This window comes from Lutra lutra, chromosome 8 (genome assembly GCF_902655055.1).
Source record: "Lutra lutra chromosome 8, mLutLut1.2, whole genome shotgun sequence".
Taxonomy (NCBI): Eukaryota; Metazoa; Chordata; class Mammalia; order Carnivora; family Mustelidae; genus Lutra; species Lutra lutra.
This window is the reverse complement of record NC_062285.1, coordinates 50688448-50711375: the sequence shown is the minus strand read 5'-3', so window position 1 is coordinate 50711375 and position 22928 is coordinate 50688448. Positions and strand designations below refer to the sequence as shown.

The 22928-nt window shown below is 55.0% G+C and overlaps 1 protein-coding gene across 1 annotated transcript in view; it reads left to right on the top strand.

Moving 5' to 3' along the window:
* The window catches only part of LRP1 (LDL receptor related protein 1), an 80149-nt gene that overhangs the window by 4428 nt on the left and 52793 nt on the right, over positions 1–22928 (top strand). Inside the window, exons 2-10 of the mRNA XM_047740281.1 lie at positions 4682–4804; positions 7028–7165; positions 9295–9414; positions 10810–10938; positions 11063–11326; positions 20511–20673; positions 20755–20977; positions 21977–22166; positions 22651–22794. Of these exons, the coding sequence (XP_047596237.1) occupies positions 4682–4804; positions 7028–7165; positions 9295–9414; positions 10810–10938; positions 11063–11326; positions 20511–20673; positions 20755–20977; positions 21977–22166; positions 22651–22794 (1494 nt within the window). The remainder of the gene's footprint in view (positions 1–4681; positions 4805–7027; positions 7166–9294; positions 9415–10809; positions 10939–11062; positions 11327–20510; positions 20674–20754; positions 20978–21976; positions 22167–22650; positions 22795–22928) is intronic.

Genomic DNA, 22928 nt, shown 5'->3' with positions numbered 1-22928 from the left:
CCTGTGGGGGTCCCCAAAAGTACCTGGGAACCGGCGTCTTTCCTGGGCTTTCCCACATGCTCTGCAGTTCGCCCCTCGTCATTTTGGAGTTATTCTCCCCTCCCAGGTCAGAGTCTGAATGTCCCATTCTGCAGTTCCCCCTCCGCTTTCCTCCAAGCTTTTCTCTCTTCTTTCCCCTCCGCTAAGTTTAGGAATGGGTTTTGGAGAGAATGTTTCTGGAGGAAGGGAACTTGATACCCTTCGTGGGCTGAGTAACAGGGGAAAGGAGATCTGTCAGAGGAAAGGGGGAGGTTAGACTTCTGGCAGAACTTCCTTATGACCTGAGAACTGGAGAAAGGTGTGGGAAATAAGTCGGGGTCTCAGAGCTTCTCCTTCTGCTGAACATAAACCATGTGTGTGTGTTGGGGGGTAGGTGGAGCCGGCTCGTAAAGGCCTGGTGAGAGATAGAGGATGACCTCCGGAGGCCTTCAAGGGCTCCGGATTTTACTTATGGGGAAAGGAAAAGATGGTGGGGAGGTCACTGGTCAGACTAATGTCCTGCTGAGTCAATATTGACTCAGGATGGAGGGGGAGACCCTTCCCCTTCCCTGGCAATCCAAGCCATCCCGTCTGTACGTCTGTCCAGGCCGCAAAGCAGAGGCCCAGACTCAGGAATGACAAAAATGTGTCTGAGCCTCACTGAGCTGCAGGGAAGGAGCCACGGGGTAACACCCAAAATACATAAAATTCAGTGAAAAGCTCTCGGTTTGGGTCTAGGAGGCCCTGCTGCCCCACCCCTTGTGTTTGAAAGCTTAGATTCCTTGCAGCCTCTGCCCCCTAGCTCCTGACCTCCCCCCAGGCTCCTCAGTTCCCTTAGATAGCTCCTGTGGTTCCCTTTAGAAAATATCCCCCCCGGCCAAGGGCCTATCTCTCCTTCTGCTGCATCTGCCATTGAAAAGGGCCTCAGGGTCTGTTTCACGCTTTCCTGGCCTCAAGTCTCCTGGTCTTTTAGGAAGAAGCGCCATCTGAGGTCTCAGCTTCCTTCCTCACCCTCACTGCTCCCAAAGGGATCAATGGCTGGGTCTCCTCCTTTGGAGAAGTCTCCCTCAGGGTCTGTTCTTTCCTGTCATCCTCTCTTCTCTGGCCAGGCACTCTTACCCTCTCTTCCCCACCCCACCCCCAAGGTCCCAGAATGGGACAGAGGACGACAGCCAAGGCTCAAGCAGGGCAGTGGGGTCCGTGTTGTGTCTGGACACACACCCAAGCCTACACCTCCTGTCCTGGCTCCAGCTTGGTGGCCCTGGGGGCCATGGCTGGGCTGGGTGCCTGGGTTTGAGGGGGGAGCAGGGGTGTTGGCCAGACTTAGCATGGCAGTCACATTCAACTCCAGGCAAAGCTGAGAACAGACGGCCCCTGTGTCCTGGTGTTCTCACTGCAACCTCACTCACTCTCCTCCCTTTCCAGTCCTCTCCTCCTTCTTCTTCCTCTGTCTTCCCTCACTGTTCTGTTCTTGTCCCTCTCTGCCTCCTCCACCACTCGCTCCTCTCCAAGGAGCCCTGAAGGTCACTGCCACCCCCTACAATCTCTTTCTCTACTCCTAGTGCCAGAGAACCAAAATATTCTCCCTGTTGGTTCCTTTTCTTCATCCTTTTTCATCTGGCCCCATCCTCGTGGCCAGTGAGGAAACCACCTGTTTGTTCAGTTACTAAATCACTCTGTGCCTCAGTTTCCTCAACTGTACGAGGGAGATCGCAATGGTACCCACCTCCCAGGGTTGTGAGGATTTAAGTGAGTTCACATGTACCAGTGTTTCAGTTCAGTGTCTGACGCATAGTGACCAGGTTGAAAAGTGTTAGCTCCCATCATTAGGAAGCCCCGGTTTTTTTGAGGGGGTCAGGCAGGGGAGGCTGGTGGCTGGTTTGCTCCTGAATTTGGGACTGCATGCTTCCCTCACTTAAGCGGCAAGCCACAGAGGTGGGTTTTCTGGGTGCTGGTGTCAGAGGCAGAAGGCTCAGCCAGGGGAGTGGGGTTGGCTGGGATTTCCGAGCAGGTTGCAAGTGCCCTCCCTACCCCACCCCCACTGCAGCTCCCTCCCACCTCTGAGGGAGGCTTCTCTTGGCTGTGTAGACTGCCCCAAAGTAGGTTAGTTGTTTCTTTCCTCCACTCCCCCTGAAGGAAATCAAAGACAGGCCTCAGCCTTCAAACTCCAGATTCCTGGGGCTTTCTCCACCATCCCGGACAGGAAGGAAGTGCTTTCACATATCTCTCCGAGATTCTTGGGCTGCCCTGTCCCTTGGGAGCAGTGCAGCACCCCCAAGTCCCTCTGCCCTGGGCCCGAAGAGGTGCTGCCCTGGGACAAGGGCCCAAGTGCTCCTCTCCCTTTCCCTCCCCCCATCCCCCACTCCCCTCCCTCCGCAAGAGCACATCTGGTTTGTGAATCTCTCTCATTCCAGCTTTCGGAGTTTGCCAGCTGCTGTTTCCTCTGCTGAGTTTAGGCCAAAAGTGGGGGTGGGGGGCAGCTGGGGGGGGAGCAAAGTGAAGGCCAATGGAGGGGAGATTGTGGCAGGGACATGGAATGGAGGGGAGGTTGGAGTGGCCAACCAGTGACCTCACGGGGCTATGAGTTCTGCCTTGGGGAGGAGTGGGGGCATGGACTAAATCCATGTGAAGGGGTGGGGGTGGCATGGGGGCCATTTCTGGGCTCCAAACAGCCCATCTGCCTTTAGTCCCATTCCAGCCCCTTCTACGCCCCCCCACCGGCTCCCCCCAGCCAGTCTCGGCTGGCCAGGGGAAGAGGACCGGTCTCCGGCATGCTAACTAGGCTGGCGGGCTGTTTCCCGGGAAGACCTCACAGCTGGCCCAGTGGGGCAATGAACTCAGCATTATCCACCTCCTCAAGGGGCCTTTATTCCCTGCTCAGGGTGGGAGGTAGGGGAGGGGGTGGGGGAGCCTGGCCAGGCCATCCCTGATGTGTTTCCTGAACTCGGCTCTCATCCTGGCCAGGGGCCTGAGTGCAGTCCCCTCTGCCAGAGATGGGGGTTAGGGAGGGAGGCCATCGTCTCCGTGTGGCCCTCCTCAGACTCTATCCCTCCCTGCTCAGAGCCCTGACATACTTTATTTATGCTCTGTCCCAGCCCTGAGCTCATTCTGCCCTGCATTTGAGTTAGTTGTGTACAGCTGTCTTCCCAGGGGGGGTTGGGGATCCTAAGGGGGCACCTCACTCCTTCTCGGCACCCCAGTGCCCCGTACAGCACCTAACACAGAGCTGGTCTTCAGTGCACACCAGCTGAATAGAGCTGGAATCGTCCACGGGCTGAGGAAAAGGTGACGATGGGCTGGGAGACTGGGAACCCAGCCCTGGGTGGGAACAAAGGAGAGCAGGGGACTTTTCTTCCCATGGAGGCCATGGTGATGGGGTTGGAAGGAATACCTCCGAGTGGGAAGACTGATGGGGACCACACTGATTAAAAGCATAGACGTGGCTCACTTGTTTCAGTCCTAGTTTTGTCACTTGCCTGCCATGTGACCCTACCCTCTCTGGGGCTCAGTTTCCTCATCTATGAAATGGCAGTATTAGTATTAACTATGTTGTCGTATTGTGGAGAGGATTAAATGAGATGATACATGGAAAGAACTGGTTTACCACAGTTCCAGCACATGCTGAGCCCACAGTAAGAGTTAGTGTTACCATTCTTAATTCCTCCTTGAGGAAGGAGGTAGGAAATCCGAGTAGGAGCAGAGGAAGGCTGGTGGGGGTGAAGGCTGGGGCAAAGACATCCTGGGCTGAAACCAGCTCTTGTAGGTTACCCTGGTCCTTCTCCTTCCTTGGATCTCCAGCTGTGGCCTCCTGAGCCATCTTAGGTGCCTCTTATCTCGCACGACATCTGTTGAAAGTCCTCCCTGAGGTTTCACCAGCAAGGGAAGCTGTGTCTTTAGAGAACAGAGGTGGAGGCTGGGCTTTCCCACCCTCCGCCCCACCCCACCATGCCCTCCTATACCTCTGCTGATATAATCTCCAAGTCACTGCTGTGCCAAGGGCACTGCCCCCCCCAACACTTCCTGTCCAGGGGCCTGGTGGTTAGAACTTGGAGATGGGCAGGGTGATGGGTTTCAGGGACTAGGAGTGACCCAGAGGGCACACTGAGCAGAGAGGTTAAAAAAGAGCAGCTCTTGGGACGCCTGACTGACTCCATCGGTTGAGCATGCAACTTTTGATCTCAGGGTCATGAGTTCGAGCCCCATGTTGGGTGTAGAACTTACTCAAACAAAACAAAACAAAAAGGCAGTTCTGGGCTTCTAGTTGGAGGGAAAGGAAGATAAAGAGGAAACATGTCAAAGGCCTAAATGCGCCTTCTTCACCGTCACCCTGTCGGCAAAGCTGGGGCTGCTGGTGTCCAACCAGAGCCACGCAGAACAGCAAGGGCTTTGACCCTGATGACTGAAGGAGGGACACACTGGACAGGCAGGATATGGGGCTGGATCAGGGGCTGTAAAATGTGTTCCCTGCCTCCTTCCCCTCCCCCTACCACAGGCACACAGTGTTCAGGATCGACCCCCAGCCCCCTGCCATTCCTAGGCCCCTGGACTGCAGCTCAGAGTCTGGGCCACATGGAGACTGATGCTGGGGAAGGAATAGGAGCTCTAGGGGACTTTAAGGCCTCCATCCTTCATTTCCACCCTCATTTTCTTTCCTTACTCCTAGCCCCTAAGACTTGCAGCCCCAAGCAGTTTGCCTGCAGAGACCAGATCACCTGTATCTCAAAGGGCTGGCGGTGCGATGGTGAGAGGGACTGCCCGGATGGCTCTGACGAGGCCCCTGAGATTTGTAAGTACCTTTTCTCATCCCTCCCCCTAAACACCTTTTCCTTTTGGCCCAGGCAGTTTGGGATAAGGACAGTTGATCTCTAGCCCGGTGTGGACCTTGCTCTGTGATTGTTTGCCCATGACACAGCTAAAACTCTACCCCTCTTCAAAGTGCCCGGCATGGTGCCTGACGTGCTCAGAAATGGCACCTCGGATTGCTCTGTTAACGGCTGCACCCCCAAGCCTGGCAGGGACTTTGTTGTCTGGGATGACAGCTTTGCCGGAAGGATAGAGAGCCTGACTTCCCTGCCCTTTGGCTCGGTCCTCTTCTTCCCATCTCGGAGACTTCTGACTCTTGATAAGTGCCCCCCAGGTCTTGCCACGTCCCCTTCCTATCCTCACGCTCCCAGGCCAAAGGCCACTGGCTTTGCTTAGTCTCTGTACCAGAAGCTCCACCCCTGTGCGTTTCCCACCACCCCCGCCTTCCCCTGCCCCAGTAAGTGGTGTAATCAGAGGCAGCTGTTTAAACTGGGAGAAAGGTCCCCACCCAGCCTTTACCCTGCCGGTGGGGGGTGGAGGACTTGCTGGCAGGACCCCAGAGTCCTGGGCAGCTGGCAGAGTCCTGGGGTCTCCACCTTCAGCCTCTCCCTGCTTGGCTCATCTGGGCCATGATCTAGGAGACCCTGCGTTCCTAGGTCTGTCCCTGTTCCCTCTCATAGCTTTATCCTGCTCCAGCTCTGTCCCCTGTCCTCTCCCCATACCCTCACCCGCAATTATCAGGGGTAATTTTAGGGCCAGAAAGGGAGCCACCAGTTCTCTCTGCCTTACCCCCATACCCTGCCTTTGAAGGGTGGGGCCAGAGATATTCTGCAAGCGTTTCTATGGTGAAGGTGGTTCAGCCTGGAGTCTCATCGCTTCTCGCTTTTGGCTAAGTTCAAGTGCAGCCTGGAGTCTTCTTGACTGATGCCACCTTTATGCCCTACAAATGGGGATGCAGAAGCCCAACCTCAGACAGATGACCCCAGACACTCAAGAGCAAGCTCAGACTCAGACTCCAGCTGCACACTCCTCCCCAGGCACACGTGGGTAGATGCACGCACACACAGACACTTTCTCTCTCACACACACTGTCTGTTGTGGGAGTCCGTAAGTCGTGGTCGGTACCCCAGCCCCCTGGGCTCAGCCAGCATCCTAGTCTGCATGGCCTCCTTAGGCTTCCCTGAGGAGCTCTATCCTGCCACCCCAGGCCCATCATCAGTGGGCCACAACCTCTGACGCTTCCCAGATCCTTCTATCGGGCAGGCCCTGGGGTCGGTCATCTAGAGTGGTGCCGTCCAGTAGAAGTGTAATGCAAGCCACGCATGCAATTTTGAAATTTTCTAGTAGCTACATTACAAATGGTAAAAGAAGAGGCGCCTGAGTGGCTCAGGCAGTTGGACGTCCGACTCTTGGTATCGACTCAGGTCTTGGTCTCTGAGTCGTGGGTTTGGGCCCCCACCTTGGGCTCTGTGCTGGGGGTTGAGGGGAGAGAGCCTACTTAATAAAAATAAAAATAGATAAAAACCAGAAAAGGTAAAAGTAGGTAGGTGAAGTTAATTTTAACTGTGTGTGACCCAGTGTATCTGAAATACTATTATTTCCGTATTTTAATCATGGAATATTGGTAATGAGGTCTTTTGTGTTCTTTTGTGTGTGTGTGTGTTCGTGTGTGTGTGGTATTAAGTCCTCCAAAGCCAGGGTGTATTTTATATTCCAGTTCGAACTGTCACAATCAGGTACTCAAGAGCCACATATGGCTGTTGCTATGTGTTGGACAGTGTGGTTCTAGGTAACTTGGTCTGGCTTTCAGCCCCATGCTCCCGGCCCTGGGGAACTATGGGAAGGCGGTGTTCTCTAACATGAGTGCCTCCCTGCCATGGACTCTGCTTTCCTCGGCTCTTCCAGCCCTTTCACTTCTAAACCTCATCCTGTCTCCTGAGTGTACAACATGGAGGTGTTGGGCTCCGTGGGGACCAGGTGCATGGGGAGTGGACTCTGAGGAAGGCGCAATTCTCCCCTCCCCTGGCTGCGTGGCTCTCATCAGGAATGGTATAGAAAAGCTCTAGGCCCCTGAGGCCTCCTGAGAAGGAAGAAGTACAGGTGTCTGAAGCGACACTCTGTCTGTCCTCATCCCCACCCCCGGGGGGGGACAGCCGGCCAGACCGTGTAGCCGGCTTACTCATCTGGCCTTTCTGTGTGCCCGCAGGTCCACAGAGTAAGGCCCAGCGATGTCAGCCAAACGAGCACAATTGCCTGGGCACCGAGCTGTGTGTTCTCATGTCCCGCCTCTGCAACGGGGTCCAGGACTGCGCAGATGGGTCAGACGAGGGGCCCCACTGCCGAGGTAAGGGCCCTTCTGCCTCTCCTGCCCTGGGAGATGGACACCAGGAGTTCTCAGCTGTGCACTTGGGTTTGGAGGGCCAGCATCTGAGGACTGTCCTCACACCTGCCGTGGGGATGAGGCCTTGTCCTGCTCCGGTTCTCCCAAATCAGCGGGCCTTTGGGCTTGGGGCTGGGTCAGCAGCCCTCAGGGATCAGCCTGGCCTGGGCACTTCTCTTCTGGCTGTGTGTGCCTGAGCAAGTCACTCCTTCTCCCTCTGGACCCCAGGATCCTGCCTGTAAAATGAGAGTTCGGCACTATTTTCATCCTTTGTTGTTGTTGTAAATAGTGGGATTCTGGCTTCAAATGGTTTCTTACATGAAAGCTGAGTATGAATAGGGAAGGGCAGATGCCTGGATTGGTGCTGGTGGTGGGGATATGGTGCTTGGATCACCTGCCTCCTGGCCAGTGCCCCCGAAGGCATTCCCCACCCCCACCCCTGTCCCGCTCAGGCTGCCGGAAGTGCAGATCTTTGAGACACTCTCAAGCGGCCTTATTATGGGAAGGTCACCCAGACTGAGGAGGGGACTTTAGGAGGATAGGTCCCTTCCCCTCTGCAGCTCAGGTCACCAGCTCTACTGTTCTTCCCCTGAAGGCCCCTGTGGGCCAGGGAGAACCTGGGCCATTCCTGAGCAACAGGGGAGGTTTTGTCATGAAGACAGAGCCTCGGGCCTGCGAGGCAGGGACAGGGAATGACGACTTCTCCCTTCTGCTGAGCTCAAGGCCTCCAGAACCCGAGCAAACTGCCAGGTGGGTGGCGTCCTGCGCTGGTACGCCCGTCAGAAACATCTGCTTGTGGAAGGGGACACATCTGGACCCTGTTCACTGAGGGCAGGGAGTGCAGAGCAAAGAGTTCGTGGGAGATTTGTATCCTTTCCCTGGGTCGAGTTGGCATGTTATTGTCTAGAGCTCCTGGGATGGGATGCAGAGCTCGGGCCTAGGGGCTGACTTTAATAACCATACCCATCGAATCTTATCGCATGGTACGGGTTCAGGTTTGTTTCCTTTTAATACTTTGTCAGCATCAAAAACAACAAAGAACCTCGAGAACGTAGGGTTTGAACTCCCTTCTCTGCTATTAGAGAGGTTGGGCCTCCTTATCCTCCTGCCACATGTCCAGAAGAGAAGTTCTTTTCTAGATTTTCTTGAACAGACAATATCGTCCCCGTCCCCACCCTCACTCCTCCACCCCACTTTGTGGGGAAAGGCTGGCCAGGCAGCACCTTTGGGCTCTTTGGGTAGAAGCGAAGAGGAGAGGAAATAACTGGGGCCTGGCCCCCCAACCCAGCTCCTCCTGGCAGGCTTAGTGCCTCTAAACATCTTAGCATCTCAGGCAGCTCTCTCTCCTAGGTGGGGTGGGGGGAGTGGGGGTGTGAGGCAACCGGACAAAGGGATCTTTGTGGCCAGGCCGCCTGGCCCCACGCAAGGCCATTAATTGGGTCGCTGGTCTGGGGGGGCAGCCGTTCTCCCACCTCTTCCCCCTCCTGTTTCATTCCCTTCTGTCTCCCCTGTGGAAGTGGGTCAGTGGCAGGAGGAAGATTAGAGAAAGGTCCTGAGGGAACCAATTTTCTCCTCCTCCCATTTTCCACCTGGACCTTGGACCTTCTCTCTGAGGCCTCCAGGGATGGGCTGGAGGGGTGCTTCCAGACCAGAGCTGGGATCCTGAGGGCAGAGACCCCATCCCATGCCCACTCCTCACCGTCAACCCTGAAGCCAGCACTATAGTACCTAGGCAGTGCAGATAAGAGGCAAATGAAGGGACTGAGACTCCCTGTCCTCACTCCCTGCTGACCCCAGCAAGTGCCAGAACCCCTCTCTTAGGGGATGGAGGGAGTCCAGAGCAACCGGAGCAGGCAGATACGGCTTCTAAGCCATAATTCACTATATTATATATATAAAATATATATATTGAGCCCATCTTATACCCTCCCTGGCTCTCAGTTTCCTCACTTGCAAAATATATTAGATGATTCCTGAAGCCTCTTCTGTCTCCCACCCTGCGGGCCTCGGAAGTGGTTTCCCAAGAGTTGACTGGAGTTGGGGGACCGTGACAGTCTGGGGGCCTGAGTGCATCTTGCCTGCCCCCCCCACAGAGCTCCAAGGACCCTGTTCTCAGCTCGGCTGCCAGCACCACTGTGTCCCCACACTCAATGGGCCCACCTGCTACTGCAACAGCAGCTTTCAGCTGCAGGCGGATGGCAAGACCTGCAAAGGTATGTGAGCCTTGTGCCCGCGTGGACCTGCTGAGGGGCGTGGCTGGGGGCGGGCGTGAGGCGGGGCCAGCGCGGAGGAGGGAAATGAGGCATAAGGGACAAGAGAAGGAGGCCCTGCTCTCCCGGCCTGCGGCACCAGGGCCATGGCTGTGAACCCTAACCACTTGTTGTCACCAGATTTCTGAATTCCTCTTCAAATTTCATACGTGGTATATGTGAGTTTTCTTGTAAAAACCTTAAAGCATTGTAGGTAAAACCGAAGCCCCCTTTGACCAATCCTCTTCAGCTCTGCTCCCTTTCCCATCTCTGGCTGTCAGCTCTGTTATCAGGTTGCTGCCTCTGTCTCCAGGCCTTTTTCTGTACGCTGGTATGCACGTATTTGCAGATAATCGAGTTGAAAGCACTGTTTACATGCGTGTGCTCTTTTCATGTAAATAGCACACCATACATTCCTTTCCTCAGTTTTTTTCACTCCGTGCATTCTAGAGAGTTTCCCATATTAATACGCAGAGATCTACCTCGGTCTTTTAGAAACCACTATGAAGTATGACTGTTACCAGAGTTTGCTTGGCCATCTCCCTCTTGGTGAGTGAGATGTCCCAATTTCTCTCTGTCACGAACAGTTCGTCCTCTTCTGTTTTAAATTTACCTCCCTGGGCACTTTGCACAAATGCCACTTTCTCAGGGAGGCTACCCTAAAATCACAACCCACCGCCTGCATTCTCTCCCCCCATCTTTGCTTAACAGTTTTCCCACCAGCCACTTCCCACTACACTAGCCCCTCTAACATATAGTTTACTTTTTTATTTCATTTATTATGGAAATGCCAATATTTCATTTATTATCAGAATTTAAATTTCGTGAGTTTGAATATATTTTATTCATGGCTGTATCCTCAGAGCCTAGGACGCTACCTGGCATCGAGCAGGTCCTCAGGAAGTCTTTTTCTTTTTTTTTTTTTTTTTTAAAGATTTTATTCATTTCATTTGACAGACAGAGATCACAAGTAGGCAGAGAGGCAGGCAGAGAGAGAGAAGGAAGCAGGCTCCCTGCCAAGCAGAGAGCCCGATGCGGGGCTCGATCCCAGGACCCTGGGATCATGACCTGAGCCGAAAGCAGAGGCTTTAACCCACTGAGCCACCCAGGCGCCCCAGGAAGTCTTTTTCTGAATGAATGGGTGACGTGCGCGTGTGTGGGTGTTTCACTAGGGACCAATTCCAAGTCTGGACTTGCTAGGTGATGAAGTTCGCACATCTCTCCTTGTGATAGATGCTGCCAAATTGTCCTCCAAAGTAGCCATAAGGATGGACAGCCCCACTGGTGAGGTCTGAGGCCACCCACTTCCCTGCCCTCATTACACTGGAGATGACCGCGCTTTTGCCCCTCTCCCCGCAGACTTTGACGAATGCTCAATATACGGCACTTGCAGCCAGCTCTGCACCAACACAGACGGCTCCTTTACGTGTGGCTGTGTGGAAGGGTACCTCCTACAGCCAGACAACCGCTCCTGTAAGGCCAAGAACGGTAGGTGGAGTCCCCTGTGGCCACAGCGATAGATGGCCCCCAAGTTGTTCCTGGGGAGGGGGGCGGCCTGAGATGTCCTAGAAGAGTCCCTTGCCACATAGCCCCTTCTCTCCTTCATCTACAGAGCCAGTAGACCGGCCCCCCGTGCTGCTGATTGCCAACTCCCAGAATATCCTGGCCACGTACCTGAGTGGGGCCCAAGTGTCTACCATCACACCCACTAGTACGCGGCAGACCACAGCCATGGACTTCAGCTACGCCAACGAGACTGTGTGTTGGGTGCATGTTGGGGACAGTGCTGCCCAGACGCAGCTCAAGTGTGCCCGCATGCCTGGCCTGAAGGGCTTCGTGGATGAGCACACCATCAACATCTCCCTCAGTCTGCACCGTGAGTCGCTTGCTCCTGGTCTGGAGAGCAGGGGAGGGCAGGCAAGATGGGGCAAGCTGGAGCCTGCCTGAGACAGAGGCAGAGGATTAGATGGGATGACCCCTGTCTGGGGCAGGAGTCTAAGTAAAAAGCCCTTGACCGAGACCAAGGCAAGGGGCTGCACAAAATGACACCTATTTGGGGGTCAGAGGCAGACTGATGGCTCTGCTTCCTTCCCTCTCTCTGAGCCAGATCTCTAGATGGCTTCTGATTTTGGGGCCAGAGCCAAGGAAGAGAGCTAAGGGGGCCACAAATGGTCAATCTCCAGAGACCAGGGACTGTCCCCTCTCAGAGAGAAGAGTGTTCATTAGACCACAGAGGGGCTTTCCCATGAAGCAGGAGCCAGGGCAAGGGAAAAAAAGGGCCTGGAGCCCAGGCAGAGCCTTGCTAGGTTGTGGCTGAGGGCAAAGATGCCAGGGCCTGGCCGGGTCTATCCCCTGGCTCTGTTATTTTCCTTGGGGCCATCATCAGAATGGACCCACTGCTGCAGGGTGAGTGTGGCAGTGGGGGTCCTCAGGCTGTTTGGGGGCGCTTTGTGGCAGTGACTGAGACTAGGAGAGGAGCAGAGAGCACTGGGACCACAGGATATTTTAGGACCTCTGGGATGTTTCCATTAGAACTCTCTCCCTGGGCTGTACTTTGCTATCTTAGGGGTGGAAGCAGGGGTACACCTAGGGGTGGGGCCAGGGCATAGACCACTGCCTGAGGCAGCCCTGTTCATGTCCGATGCTGTTACATAAATGAACAAAACATCTGGCACCATCACGATTCCAGGAAGCACACTGCAGAGATGAGGGGGAACATCTGGCCTTGGTTGACCTGACCCCCGAGAAGGATGGTAACTTGATCTGTGATCTTGAGTAAATCAACGTGTGCCTGCTTTGATTTCCTCATCTGCATCATGGCTTTGAGTTTGCCTGTCCAGAGCAGATCAGTTGAAGTGAAAGCAAGAGGTAACCCATAAGGTTTAGAATTGTGAACCTTGGGCCTGCTAGAAGATCTTGAAGTTCTTCATTGCCTCCCTGTATGATGATCACCACAGAAGACAGATCCCAGGAGGACACACGGGCTTAGTTCTGGACTAGCAGCGGTTCCTGAGAGCCCTCTGCGGCCTCATCGTCTGGTCCAGCTCCTCCAGAGCGTCCCAGGGGTGTCTCTGGGCTGTTGGTCACCAGGGCTCACATGTGACTGGACATGTCTTTCTTGGAATGCCAGGCTGGGGGCTGCCACATTTGGTTGGGCAGATCAGGGAACCCAGTGGCAGCTAGGGTAGCACAGGGCGAGACCCCAAGAGACAGCTGCCCTCTCCCTGCTCCTTGTTGATGGCCCCACCCAACAGGCCTGTCTGGGCAAACAGCTCTGGCAGCTCCCTCCTTGGCTCTGCCTCAGGGCCAGACGATGGGCTCGTGGGTAGGCGGCTGGCAAGGGCACCCTGATGGGAAACCTCGGTTTTTGCTCTGGCCTGGCCCCTTCTCCTGCCTTCTGCCAAAGGAGAAGCAGGAAATAAGCTCAGGAGGGTACCCCTCCCTTGGCAAATAGAGCCTTGCCTCCCAGTCTGCTAGATTCATTGGGCCCCTCTGGGGCAGAGTCCAGGAGGCAGGGACAGACCAAGGTTCTGGGGAGGGAGGCTAGTCCAGTAGATGAGTGGGTTCCCATTGCCCCAGCCTCTGTCCCTCCTCCCCGCCCCCACCCCACCCCCCATGCCGCCTGGATGTCTGGCTGTCACCCTGAGGATAGTTGTTTTGCTCTCATCCCACAGACTAATTATGGGCCCTGAGATGAGGATGTCGGAAGTGTCTCTCCCCTAGCACCCTCCCCCATCCCTTGTTCAGCCCCTTCCCAGGAGAAGCTGAGTGGCCTGTCCTGGTGTGCGGGTGGCTGATCCCAGGCACTCACCTGTGCAGTGGGCTGCTGGCCTGTAATTAGCTCCCCAAAGGGGGATGAAGAAGAAAGGCTGCTGCTTTCTCCTGCTTTCTCTCTGCCTCCTAGGGGAGCTCTCCCTGCAATCATATCATTCCTGGCTATGACCATGACCTCCACTGCACCTCTGGGAGGGAGCCCCATGCAGAAGGGAGGAGTCTGACAATTGAGAGGTGCTGGTGCCCCAGAGGCCAAGAGGCAGAGAGAGCCTACTTGCTGGTGTGGGAAGAAAGGGGAGCCTGCCCCAGAGAAAACTCTGGTAACAGAAATAGAATAGAAAAAAGGAAGGAGGCCAGGAAGTGAGCCGGTTTCACATGGGTCCTAGGGCATGTGTGCTCCAGACCCGCTCGGAGTCCTGAGAGCCCTCAGAGGGCCCCTCCAAGACCTTACCATGCTCAGTGGTCGCTGCAGTCTCCAGGAGAGGCTCCATGGAGCCAGCATGGGGTCGAAGCTCCTGCTTTTTCCTGTCTTGATCCCAGCTCCTTCTCTCTGTTTCTACTCAAGAGTTGGGGAACACTTTCTGACCCACTTCCTCACATGTTCTGGAAGGGGGTGTGCGTGTGTGCACGCGTGCACACGTGCTTTCCTCCCTTAACTGAGCCCCGGCTGCCAACACTTCTTCATCTGTCTGTGACTTTCACTGGCCTGGACCGGGGCGGGGGGAGAGGGGGGCTTTGGGGGCTAAGTCCTCACCCCTCCTCCTCCCTCCCGGGATGCATTCCCAGGGCCCATCCTCCTTTCTGCCACTGTCCCAGCAGCATGGGGAGGTCTCTGTGGATTCTGATTCTGGAAACATGGTAGTGAGAGCCAGAAGACCCTTAGGGAGGACTGAGGCTGACCCCTCAGTCTGGTACCGGCTTTCCCAAAGCAGGGATGCCTTGATTTTCGGTGGTACGTGGACATGCATGTTTTTATTGTTATGGTTACGTTTTTATGTAATGCCCATTAGGAGACTCCTATAACTAGCACATCAAATCTATGATTTCATAGATGGCTTAAGATGCAGCAAAATAAGAGACGTGAGTTGACGTACAGTAACAATAGGTAAATGATAGTATCAGCTGTATATAACCGTGGCAAGCATTTTGAAAATGATACACAGAAGACTGAAGTTGTGGAAACTGAGACCCAGAGGGTTCAGTAGCCCTAATAATAGCTGAGCCAGGCCCTGCCTGCCTCCTGTGCCTCTCACCACTGACCACTGGCTCAGGAAACCGTAGGTTCTGCCCAGGCCCCTGCAGGGCTGCCCCTAGGCAGGGCTGGGGGTCAGGTCAGTAGACTGACCCACCCTCCCAACCTCCCCACCCCCATCCCTGCATTGCCTTAGCTGTGCTCCTCTGACCTGTCTTCCCCTGGCTCTGAGGATGTTTTCCCCATAAAAAGAATGAGGGCAGCCTGCAGAAATGAAGGCCCTCGGAAGGAGTGTGTGTGGGGAGGGAAGGTTCTGACGCTGCACGTAGAGGCCTTAAAGGAAGGAAGTTTTGCTGAAATCACTTAGGGTGTGAGGGGATGCTTTGGAAGGGCCCTCTGGGGTCCTCTGGTCTCTTCCCTGCATCATGCCGCATGTGGGAAGGAGAGGGGAGGCAGAAAAGGCCCCCGAGGCTACAAGCAGCAAAGTTGCGAAATGAGTCCCCAAGTCCAGCTGGCCAGCTTCACTTAGCCCTCCCTCTTTCTTTGTGTGCCTGTGTTATGTGTGTGCTTAAAATCACAACAGGAAATGGGTAGTGATGTGTCTAGAGGGAAGGCAGGGGGTAGGCAGAGAGTAGCCCCCTGAGTCTGCGATGAACTGACTTCCCCGGCTGGAAGGGGAGCCGTATTCCTCCTTAGCTGGGCGGCCGGGCCCTCTCAGCATTCCCCCCTATGCATATGGAACCCTTCCAGATTTTATGTGTGAAATCCAGCCATCCCCCCGCCCCGCCTTGGCCTTCCTCACCCTCAGGGTGTCAGAATTCTGGGGGGCTCTTGCCAGCACACCCTTTGGCCTTGTGCCGCCTGTGCCCTGGTGCTTCTTCTCCCCGCTCCCACCCCGAATTTCCGAATCATTTCACAGCCCTTCTCTCCTCTCCCTGGCCCGGCCAGCCCTGCGGCCAGCCCCGTGTCTCCCTGCTCAGCTCCAGCCTGGCCTCTCCTCCCCCGCTGTCTCCTTGAAGCTGCCTCTCCACCCAGCCTGCTCCCAACACAGCCCCCACTCCCTGATTTCAAGCCACAGGAAGTAACTTAAGCAAGAGAGATGTGTTTTAGAGCCCAGCAAGGGTTTCTCAATAGTGGGAAAACCCTGGTTCCGATTCTGAATCAGAGCTGCAGAATCTGGGCATCTCATCCCCGGGACCAGGATGGACCGCCTTTGTGGACCTGGGCCAGCCAAGGGAAGGAGCAGGGCATAAGCCCGATGCCGGAAGTGCAAGCAGGGCAGGAAGGGAGCCCCGGAGACAGAGGTGATGTGCTGTGGCTGAGCCCTGGCCTTGTTGGAAACAAGAGGAGCTAATGTCAGGACTCGGCAGGAAAACAGGAGCATGAGGACATGCCATTTGGCAGAACTTCCGCCAGGCCTGCCTGGCTATCTCTTACCTACTTGCAAAGCCCCCAGACTCCTGGTCGTCTTCCCCGGGTCTCTCTCTCCCCACCAGCCCTCAGGACAAGAGCCCCTGAGTGGCTCTAAGAAGCAAGAGGGTTACCAGACAGATGTGCTCTCCCAGCATCTTGGGGCGTCCCAAGGCCAGAGAATGAAGATCCTGGCAGTCGAAGGGAAGGGAAAACGTGATGTCCCAGTGCTAGGACAACAGAGTGAGGACTCAGTGCTCAACAAATATTTGTTGAATGAATCAGTGTATGTGTGTCAGACACTGGGGACAGAGATGAAAGATAGCACCTTGCCCTCACAATATTTGTAGTCAGGTAAACAGACTGTGATAAAAGGAGTGACTGGGGCTTATGGGAGTTTGAAATACAGAAAGCTTTCTTCTGGGGGCCTGAGCTGAGTCTTGAAGAATAGTAGGTGTTAGCCCCACACTGCCCACCTGGAGGGGCCGCCTGTAGTCGGAAGGCCACAGGGCTCTAGCTGAAGGCACAAATGGTAACTTGGTGGAGAAGGTAGGGAAGAATGGGATCGAGGTGAGGGAGGATGATGGTATGAACCACAGCTCCCATTTGTGGAGTGTTAATTATGTGCCAGGTACTGTGCTAAGTGCTATTAATGTACCATCCCATTTTACAGATGAGCAAACTGAGACTCAGACATTAAGTAACTTTTCCATAGTCCCAATTTTTTTTTTTTTATTTGACAGAGAGATCACAAGCAGGCAGAGAGGCAGGCAGAGAGAGAGGAGGAAGCAGGCTCCCCGAGAGAGCAGAGAGCCCGATGCGGGGCTCGATCCCAGGACTCCGAGATCATGACCTGAGCCAAAGGCAGCGGCTTAACCCACTGAGCCACCCAGGCGCCCCCCATAGTCCCAATTTAGAGATGAGCAAACTGAGACTCAGACATTAAGTAACTTTCCCATAGTCCCATTTTACAGATGAGCAAACTGAGATTCAGCCATTAAGTAACTCTCCCATAGTCACATTTTACAAATGAGCAAACTGAGACTCAGACATTAAGTGACTTTCCCATAGTCCCACAGTTGAAGGTGATGGACCCAGGATTCAAACCCACTGTCAGTGTCTGGACCCTGGCTGGGTCCAGGACAGAGCAGAGTGATGGGAGAAGTGGGGAGGTTCCTGGAATAAGGACTAGAATGCGGTGTGTTCACTGGGGATGTGGTTAAAGTGGGAATGGGGTTCATCCTTGCTCATCCTTCCTCATCTAGGGACCTCAAGCCCTGTCCTATAATCTTTAGGTATATGGATGCATTGCAGGGTATTTCCTCTGGACACAGAGGTCCCCTTCCTCCCCCAGATTTATTTTAGGGAGAGTGACTGGAGTCCTGCAGCTGAAGTGAGGGCCTTCTTGGGAATGGTGGGGCAGGGGGTTGTTTTTGGAAAAAGAGCCACTGTTTAGGGAAATGCCTCTTGAACAATGTGAATAGTAGAGAAGTCAAGAAAAATTGGAGTTATGGGGGTGCAGAGTGCTGAGCATTGGTGGTGGGGGGAGTGCAGGGAGGACTATCAGTTATAAACACACACACCAGCTCTATTCTGGAGCCTGGAAGTGAAAGTCTTTTGTGACATCACTGGCAAGCTGTGGTCTGTCCTCTGACTCTCTAACTGTCCTCCTAGCTTACTGGCCTCCTTCTCTATGCTGGAATCCCCCAACAGTGTGACCCTAGACCACCCCAGACCCTTCCCACCCCATAGCATTCTTCCCACCCCATAGCATTCTTCCTCTTAGGCTTACTTGAGATTCTCCTGTCTTCAAGAGCCCCTCTGGAGCATGCTCTGGGGTCAGCCCTGAGAAGGCTGGGGCTCAGCGGACAGCTGCCCTCTGAATGAGTTGGTTGCCAGAATGTTCAGGTCTTCTGGGGTCAAACCCGGGAGTCAACTTGCCCCCCATGCCATGAGATAGGCCAGTGGCCCAGACACCGCCCATAGGGGAGCCCAGGAGGGAAGGTGCCCTCTCCTAATCTGAGCCCATCTGTGTACACGGGCCTTGGATAGGTATGAGTGGCCGTGTGTGTGTGTGTGTGTGTGCGTGTGTGTGAGTGTGTGTGGTGGGGCGGGCAGAGGAATCTGGACTTTAGGAGAGAGGAAAATAATGTGGAGGGGGGTTGGATAACAAAGGATTTTTGCTTGCGACTAATAGTCTCCAGCTGCAAAAATACCAAAGTGGAGGCCAGACCGGGCTGGGGACTCCCGTCCTTGCCAACTCCTCACCGGACTGCTGAGTGGGGCCCTGCCTGGCCTTTGGGAGGTGGAAGGGGAGACTGGCCAAGGGTAAATAATCTAGAGCAAGGACGAACCCTCTGCCTTCTCTCCTGAAATTGGCAGGGAACCCCGGCCAGGAAGGAGTCTCAAAGGTCGGCGACGTCCTAGGGGCATGGGGGGCAATTGTGGAGCTGCTCCTGGGATGGGAGGCGTTTGATGTCTTCAGATTTCTTCCTCCTTCCTTCTTGCTGAGGGAAGGGTGGATGGGGAGCGGGCCCACAGTGTTGCCAGCCCTGAGCTGGGCAGTGACTCAAGGAAGCCTCAGGAAGTTAGAGAGAAGGACACTGCTACACCAGCTGGTGCTGGGAAAACAGCTTCCAGTGAAGTTGCCTTGCATGCCAGCAGCCCCCCAGCGTGCCCACCAAGTAAAGGGCACGCGGGCCCGATTTGCCTTCCAACCTGTTTGCCTTCCCACCTACTTGCCTGCTAGAGGCGCGATGCCTGGGGCAGGTCACCCCCAACCCCTGCCTTTGGGGAGTTTGGGTTTCCTCCAGAGGCGGCCTAGCCACATTCATTTTAATCTGTCTTCTCTGTGGTCACAGCGTGTGGGGCAGTGTGATCGCCTTATCCCAGCACCGAGTCCTCTTCCTACGTGGCCCGGGACCCACATTTCCCAGGCTGCTCTGCCCCTCTCTTCCACTGTCAGCAAGATGGGCCAGTACTAGGAGCCCAGAGGAGACAGTGGTTGGGCTTGGGGGTGCGTCAGCAACCACAGGGGCGCTGCCTCTTCCCTGTGACCTCCTTCTCCGGTCACCTTGAAGGGAGGCTTAACAGGGGGGACCTGAAGAGGAAACTAATTTGATGAGAGCCCTGAATTGGCTCTTGCCCTTCCTCCCGCAGCCTAAGTCCTGTGACTGTGAGTCAGTGTCGGGGCCTAGCCAAGTTCCTGGGGAGCCATGTTCCTGTTCCCTTTGCCCCTACCCCCACCCACTGTTAGGAAACAGCCCCTGAATCCCTGTGGGGAGGGGAGAGGATTAGAGAGGGGTAGAGCAGAGCGCCTTGTTGTTATTATACTTACAGCTCTGTGGGGGCAGAATCATCCCCACTGGGTTTGAGTGTGGGTAGTGTGGGGGGGTAAGTTGCAGCCAAAGGCAGGTGGTCCACAGATCTCTTTACCTGTTGGGGCATTTGGTGGAGGTGGAGTGCAAGGCAGGGGTCCCGAGGAGTCATGTCTTAGGAGATTCCCAGTTTGCCAGAGGCATTACCCCTGGTGGTGGAAGTTGGAAGGGGCAGAGTGTGGATGGGAACCAGGGGGTCTTGGAGAGGAGCCCCTTCCCCCACCGAGGAGGCCAGCAGGGGTCCCTGTCCCCAGATTTCCACTGTCCATGCCCTCTCCCTCCCCTCTTCAGTCCTTTTTAGCCTCTTCCATCTCCCCCAGAGCTGACATAGACTGAACGTAGGCACCTGGTCTCCATTCTCCTCTCATCTTCACCTTTCTGAAGCTCCCCTTCTTTGTGAACCATGCCTCAGTTTACCTTCAGAGTCCTTTTATGGCCCTCCTCCTATGTTCTTGGTCCACCAGCCTTATATCTTATTTTCTGCTCCTTCCCACCCTCCCTAGGATAGGAAATTGAGCAAGAGGGACACTGAAGAAGTGGGAACGGGGGTGAGTGGAGGAAGTCTGGTCCATGTCACTGGATACCATGGGCCTTCCCTTTTCCCTGTCTCTGGGCGCCATGTTTGACATACTTTTCTCTCAGATTGAATTTATTGATGGTGTACCCTGCTTTTCCACTTTTAAGAGTCATGCAACACATACTAGTCTGGTTAATGCCCTGGCTGGCATGAGATAAACTGACTTACCATATAATGTTGAGGCACATCCAGCCAACATCAAACATGTGTGATGTTTTAGTTAGCCTGAGTGCTGTTATCTCAAGTAAAAGCATATTTTAAAATATTGGAATAAGCTAGGAGACCTGTCCTCCCTGCCTTTTAGGATTCCAAGAAGACGGTTCCACTCAGGGAACGGCTAGAGCTGGGGAAACCTGTCCATCAACTAAGCAGCCATCACAGACCCAGTGTCTCCTCTGTGCTGGCCCTGAGCTCCGTGTGTGGAGCAGGGCTTCGTGGGGGGGGCAGTCAGACACTTTTCCCTGGAGAAACCAAATAGGTTTCTCAGACACTTGTCTTTGGAGAAACCAGATAGAAACCAGATAGGAAAGATGGCAAAGAATACAAGGTAAAATGTGCCTTTGCCAGGAACTCTTATAGGAGCTCAAAGAGGAGAGATGGCTTGTAGCCTCCTTGGTGAAGGAGGTCTCCCCAGAGGAGGTGGACTTCCAAGGGTGGGTTCTGCACCAACAAAGGTGGGCATGTCTGCAGGAGGACCTCCCCCCATAGCTCTTTCACTCACACTTTCCAGACGTGGAACAGATGGCCATCGACTGGCTGACGGGCAACTTCTACTTTGTGGATGACATCGATGATAGGATCTTTGTCTGCAACCGAAACGGGGACACATGTGTCACTTTGCTGGACCTGGAGCTCTACAACCCCAAGGGCATTGCATTGGACCCAGCCATGGGGTGAGAGGGGTGGGGCGAGGCTGTGGGAGAAGGGAGAGTGCCCAGTGCCCAGAACCCAGTTAACGTGCCCTCTGCCCACAGGAAGGTGTTCTTCACTGACTATGGACAGATCCCAAAGGTGGAGCGATGTGACATGGACGGGCAGAACCGCACCAAGCTGGTGGATAGCAAGATCGTGTTTCCTCACGGCATCACACTGGACCTGGTCAGCCGCCTCGTCTACTGGGCTGATGCCTACCTGGACTACATCGAGGTGGTGGACTATGAGGGCAAGGGCCGGCAGACCATCATCCAGGGCATTCTGGTGAGGGCATGGCTTGTGCCGGGTGGCCATCCCCTAGGCCTCCCAGTGAGAGGGAGGCTGACATGGGAACACGTTTGCCTTCTCATGGGAAGCGGGGTGGGTGTGAGCCCTTCAAGGAAGGGAGTGGATATAGCTTCTACTCTGATGGAAACAGATCATATTAGAGACACCTTGTACTTCCCTTTTCTCACTTGATCCTTACAACAACCCCTGGCAGGGAAGCGGGTAGGTATCTCAGTTCCCTTTTGGCATGAGAAAAAGCAGGGTCCAAAGAGGTTAAGAGATTTGCCTGAGGTTACATGGCTGGGAAATAGCACTGGGACCAAGTCTAGAATCCCTTCCAACTCGGAGATGGCACCTCCCTTTTGGGACCATTAAGGTGCCCAGCTGTCCCTGTTAGCCCTGGACATGCCATAAACCAGCAAATCCCTTTGTCTTGGACAAGCTGGAACAGTCAGTTCCCTTGGATAGGTTTTGTGGGTAGCAAGGGCTGCTACCCGGCTTGCTTGGGACAAGTCTGTCCCCTGAACCTTCCCAAAGCTGGGGGCTAGGATTGGGCTAAGAATGTCCTCCTGTGGACAGAGTTAAGGCCCAACTCCTCTTCAGTCCAAAAGGGGTTCCATCCCCCATGGTGTGCCTGAGCCTGTAGGGGCCATGGTTCCTTCCCTCAGGGGGTTTGAGCAGAGTGGATGGGGTGAGTCCACAAATCGCCGGTCAGTGGATAATAGCCAGAGAGATGGAGCGTGAAAGGAGAGCCTGCATCTGGTTACAACATCCCAGAAGTTCTTCAGAGAGATGCCTTGTGAAGGACGAGCAGGATTTTGACAAGTAAAGATCTCAAGAGACAGAGGAGACCGGGGGAAAGCATGGAGTTAGACAGCTATGGAATGAATTGGGGAGGGCAAATATTGAAATTTGGATGGGATGGCGAGGGGCTTTCCAGGGGCAGAGGGAAGATCCCCTTCTCTCACGCTGACCTTTCTTGCCTGCCCGTCTCAGATTGAGCACCTGTACGGCCTGACCGTGTTTGAGAATTATCTCTATGCCACGAACTCGGACAACGCCAATGCCCAGCAGAAGACGAGCGTGATCCGAGTGAATCGATTCAACAGCACTGACTACCAGGTGGTCACCCGTGTAGACAAGGGTGGTGCCCTCCATATCTACCACCAGCGGCGTCAGCCCCGGGGTGAGTGGGGCCCCGCAGCCCCTCCGTGGACCCTCCTGTGGGAATGGCTCATTCTCTCATACCATGACTGCTTCTCGTAGCGATCCATCCCCGACTAGCTCCCCTGGCCCCCCAGCTTCCCCTGCCAGCCCCTTCCTGCCGCTCAGCCTCTCTAGATCCCACCTCCATGGAGCCCCTGCACCCAATTCTGCTCAGGACACAGGTTGCACCTCCTAGGTCCCTGGCTGCTCCAGAGTCGCAGCACCTGCCCACGGGCAGCGGCGTGACTGTCTCCACTGACCACAGAAACCGTCCCCTCAGAGTCTGAAGGCTAGGTCGCGGTGGGGCAGAGAGATCCCAGTCCTGTGGCTTCTAAAGCTTCAAATGGGACAACAGGCATAAAGGCCACAGCAGGAAGGAGTGTGGTCAGACTCCAGGAAGCCTTCTTAAGGTCTCGGCACGGGGGCTCTGGAGGGGCCTGACTAGCTCTCTCCCCTGCCTGTAGTGAGGAGCCACGCCTGCGAGAACGACCAGTTCGGGAAGCCGGGAGGCTGCTCCGACATCTGCCTGCTGGCCAACAGCCACAAGGCACGGACCTGCCGCTGCCGCTCCGGCTTCAGTCTGGGCAGTGATGGGAAATCATGCAAGAGTGAGTGAGCGGGCAGGGCGTGTGTGCCTGCTGGCATGGGGCGGGACCCTGTCCTTGTCTGCCTCCCCACAGCCTGGCCCTTTCTGTCTGAGATGCAGAGAAATGAAGGGATTTACCCAACATTTTGCCTCGAG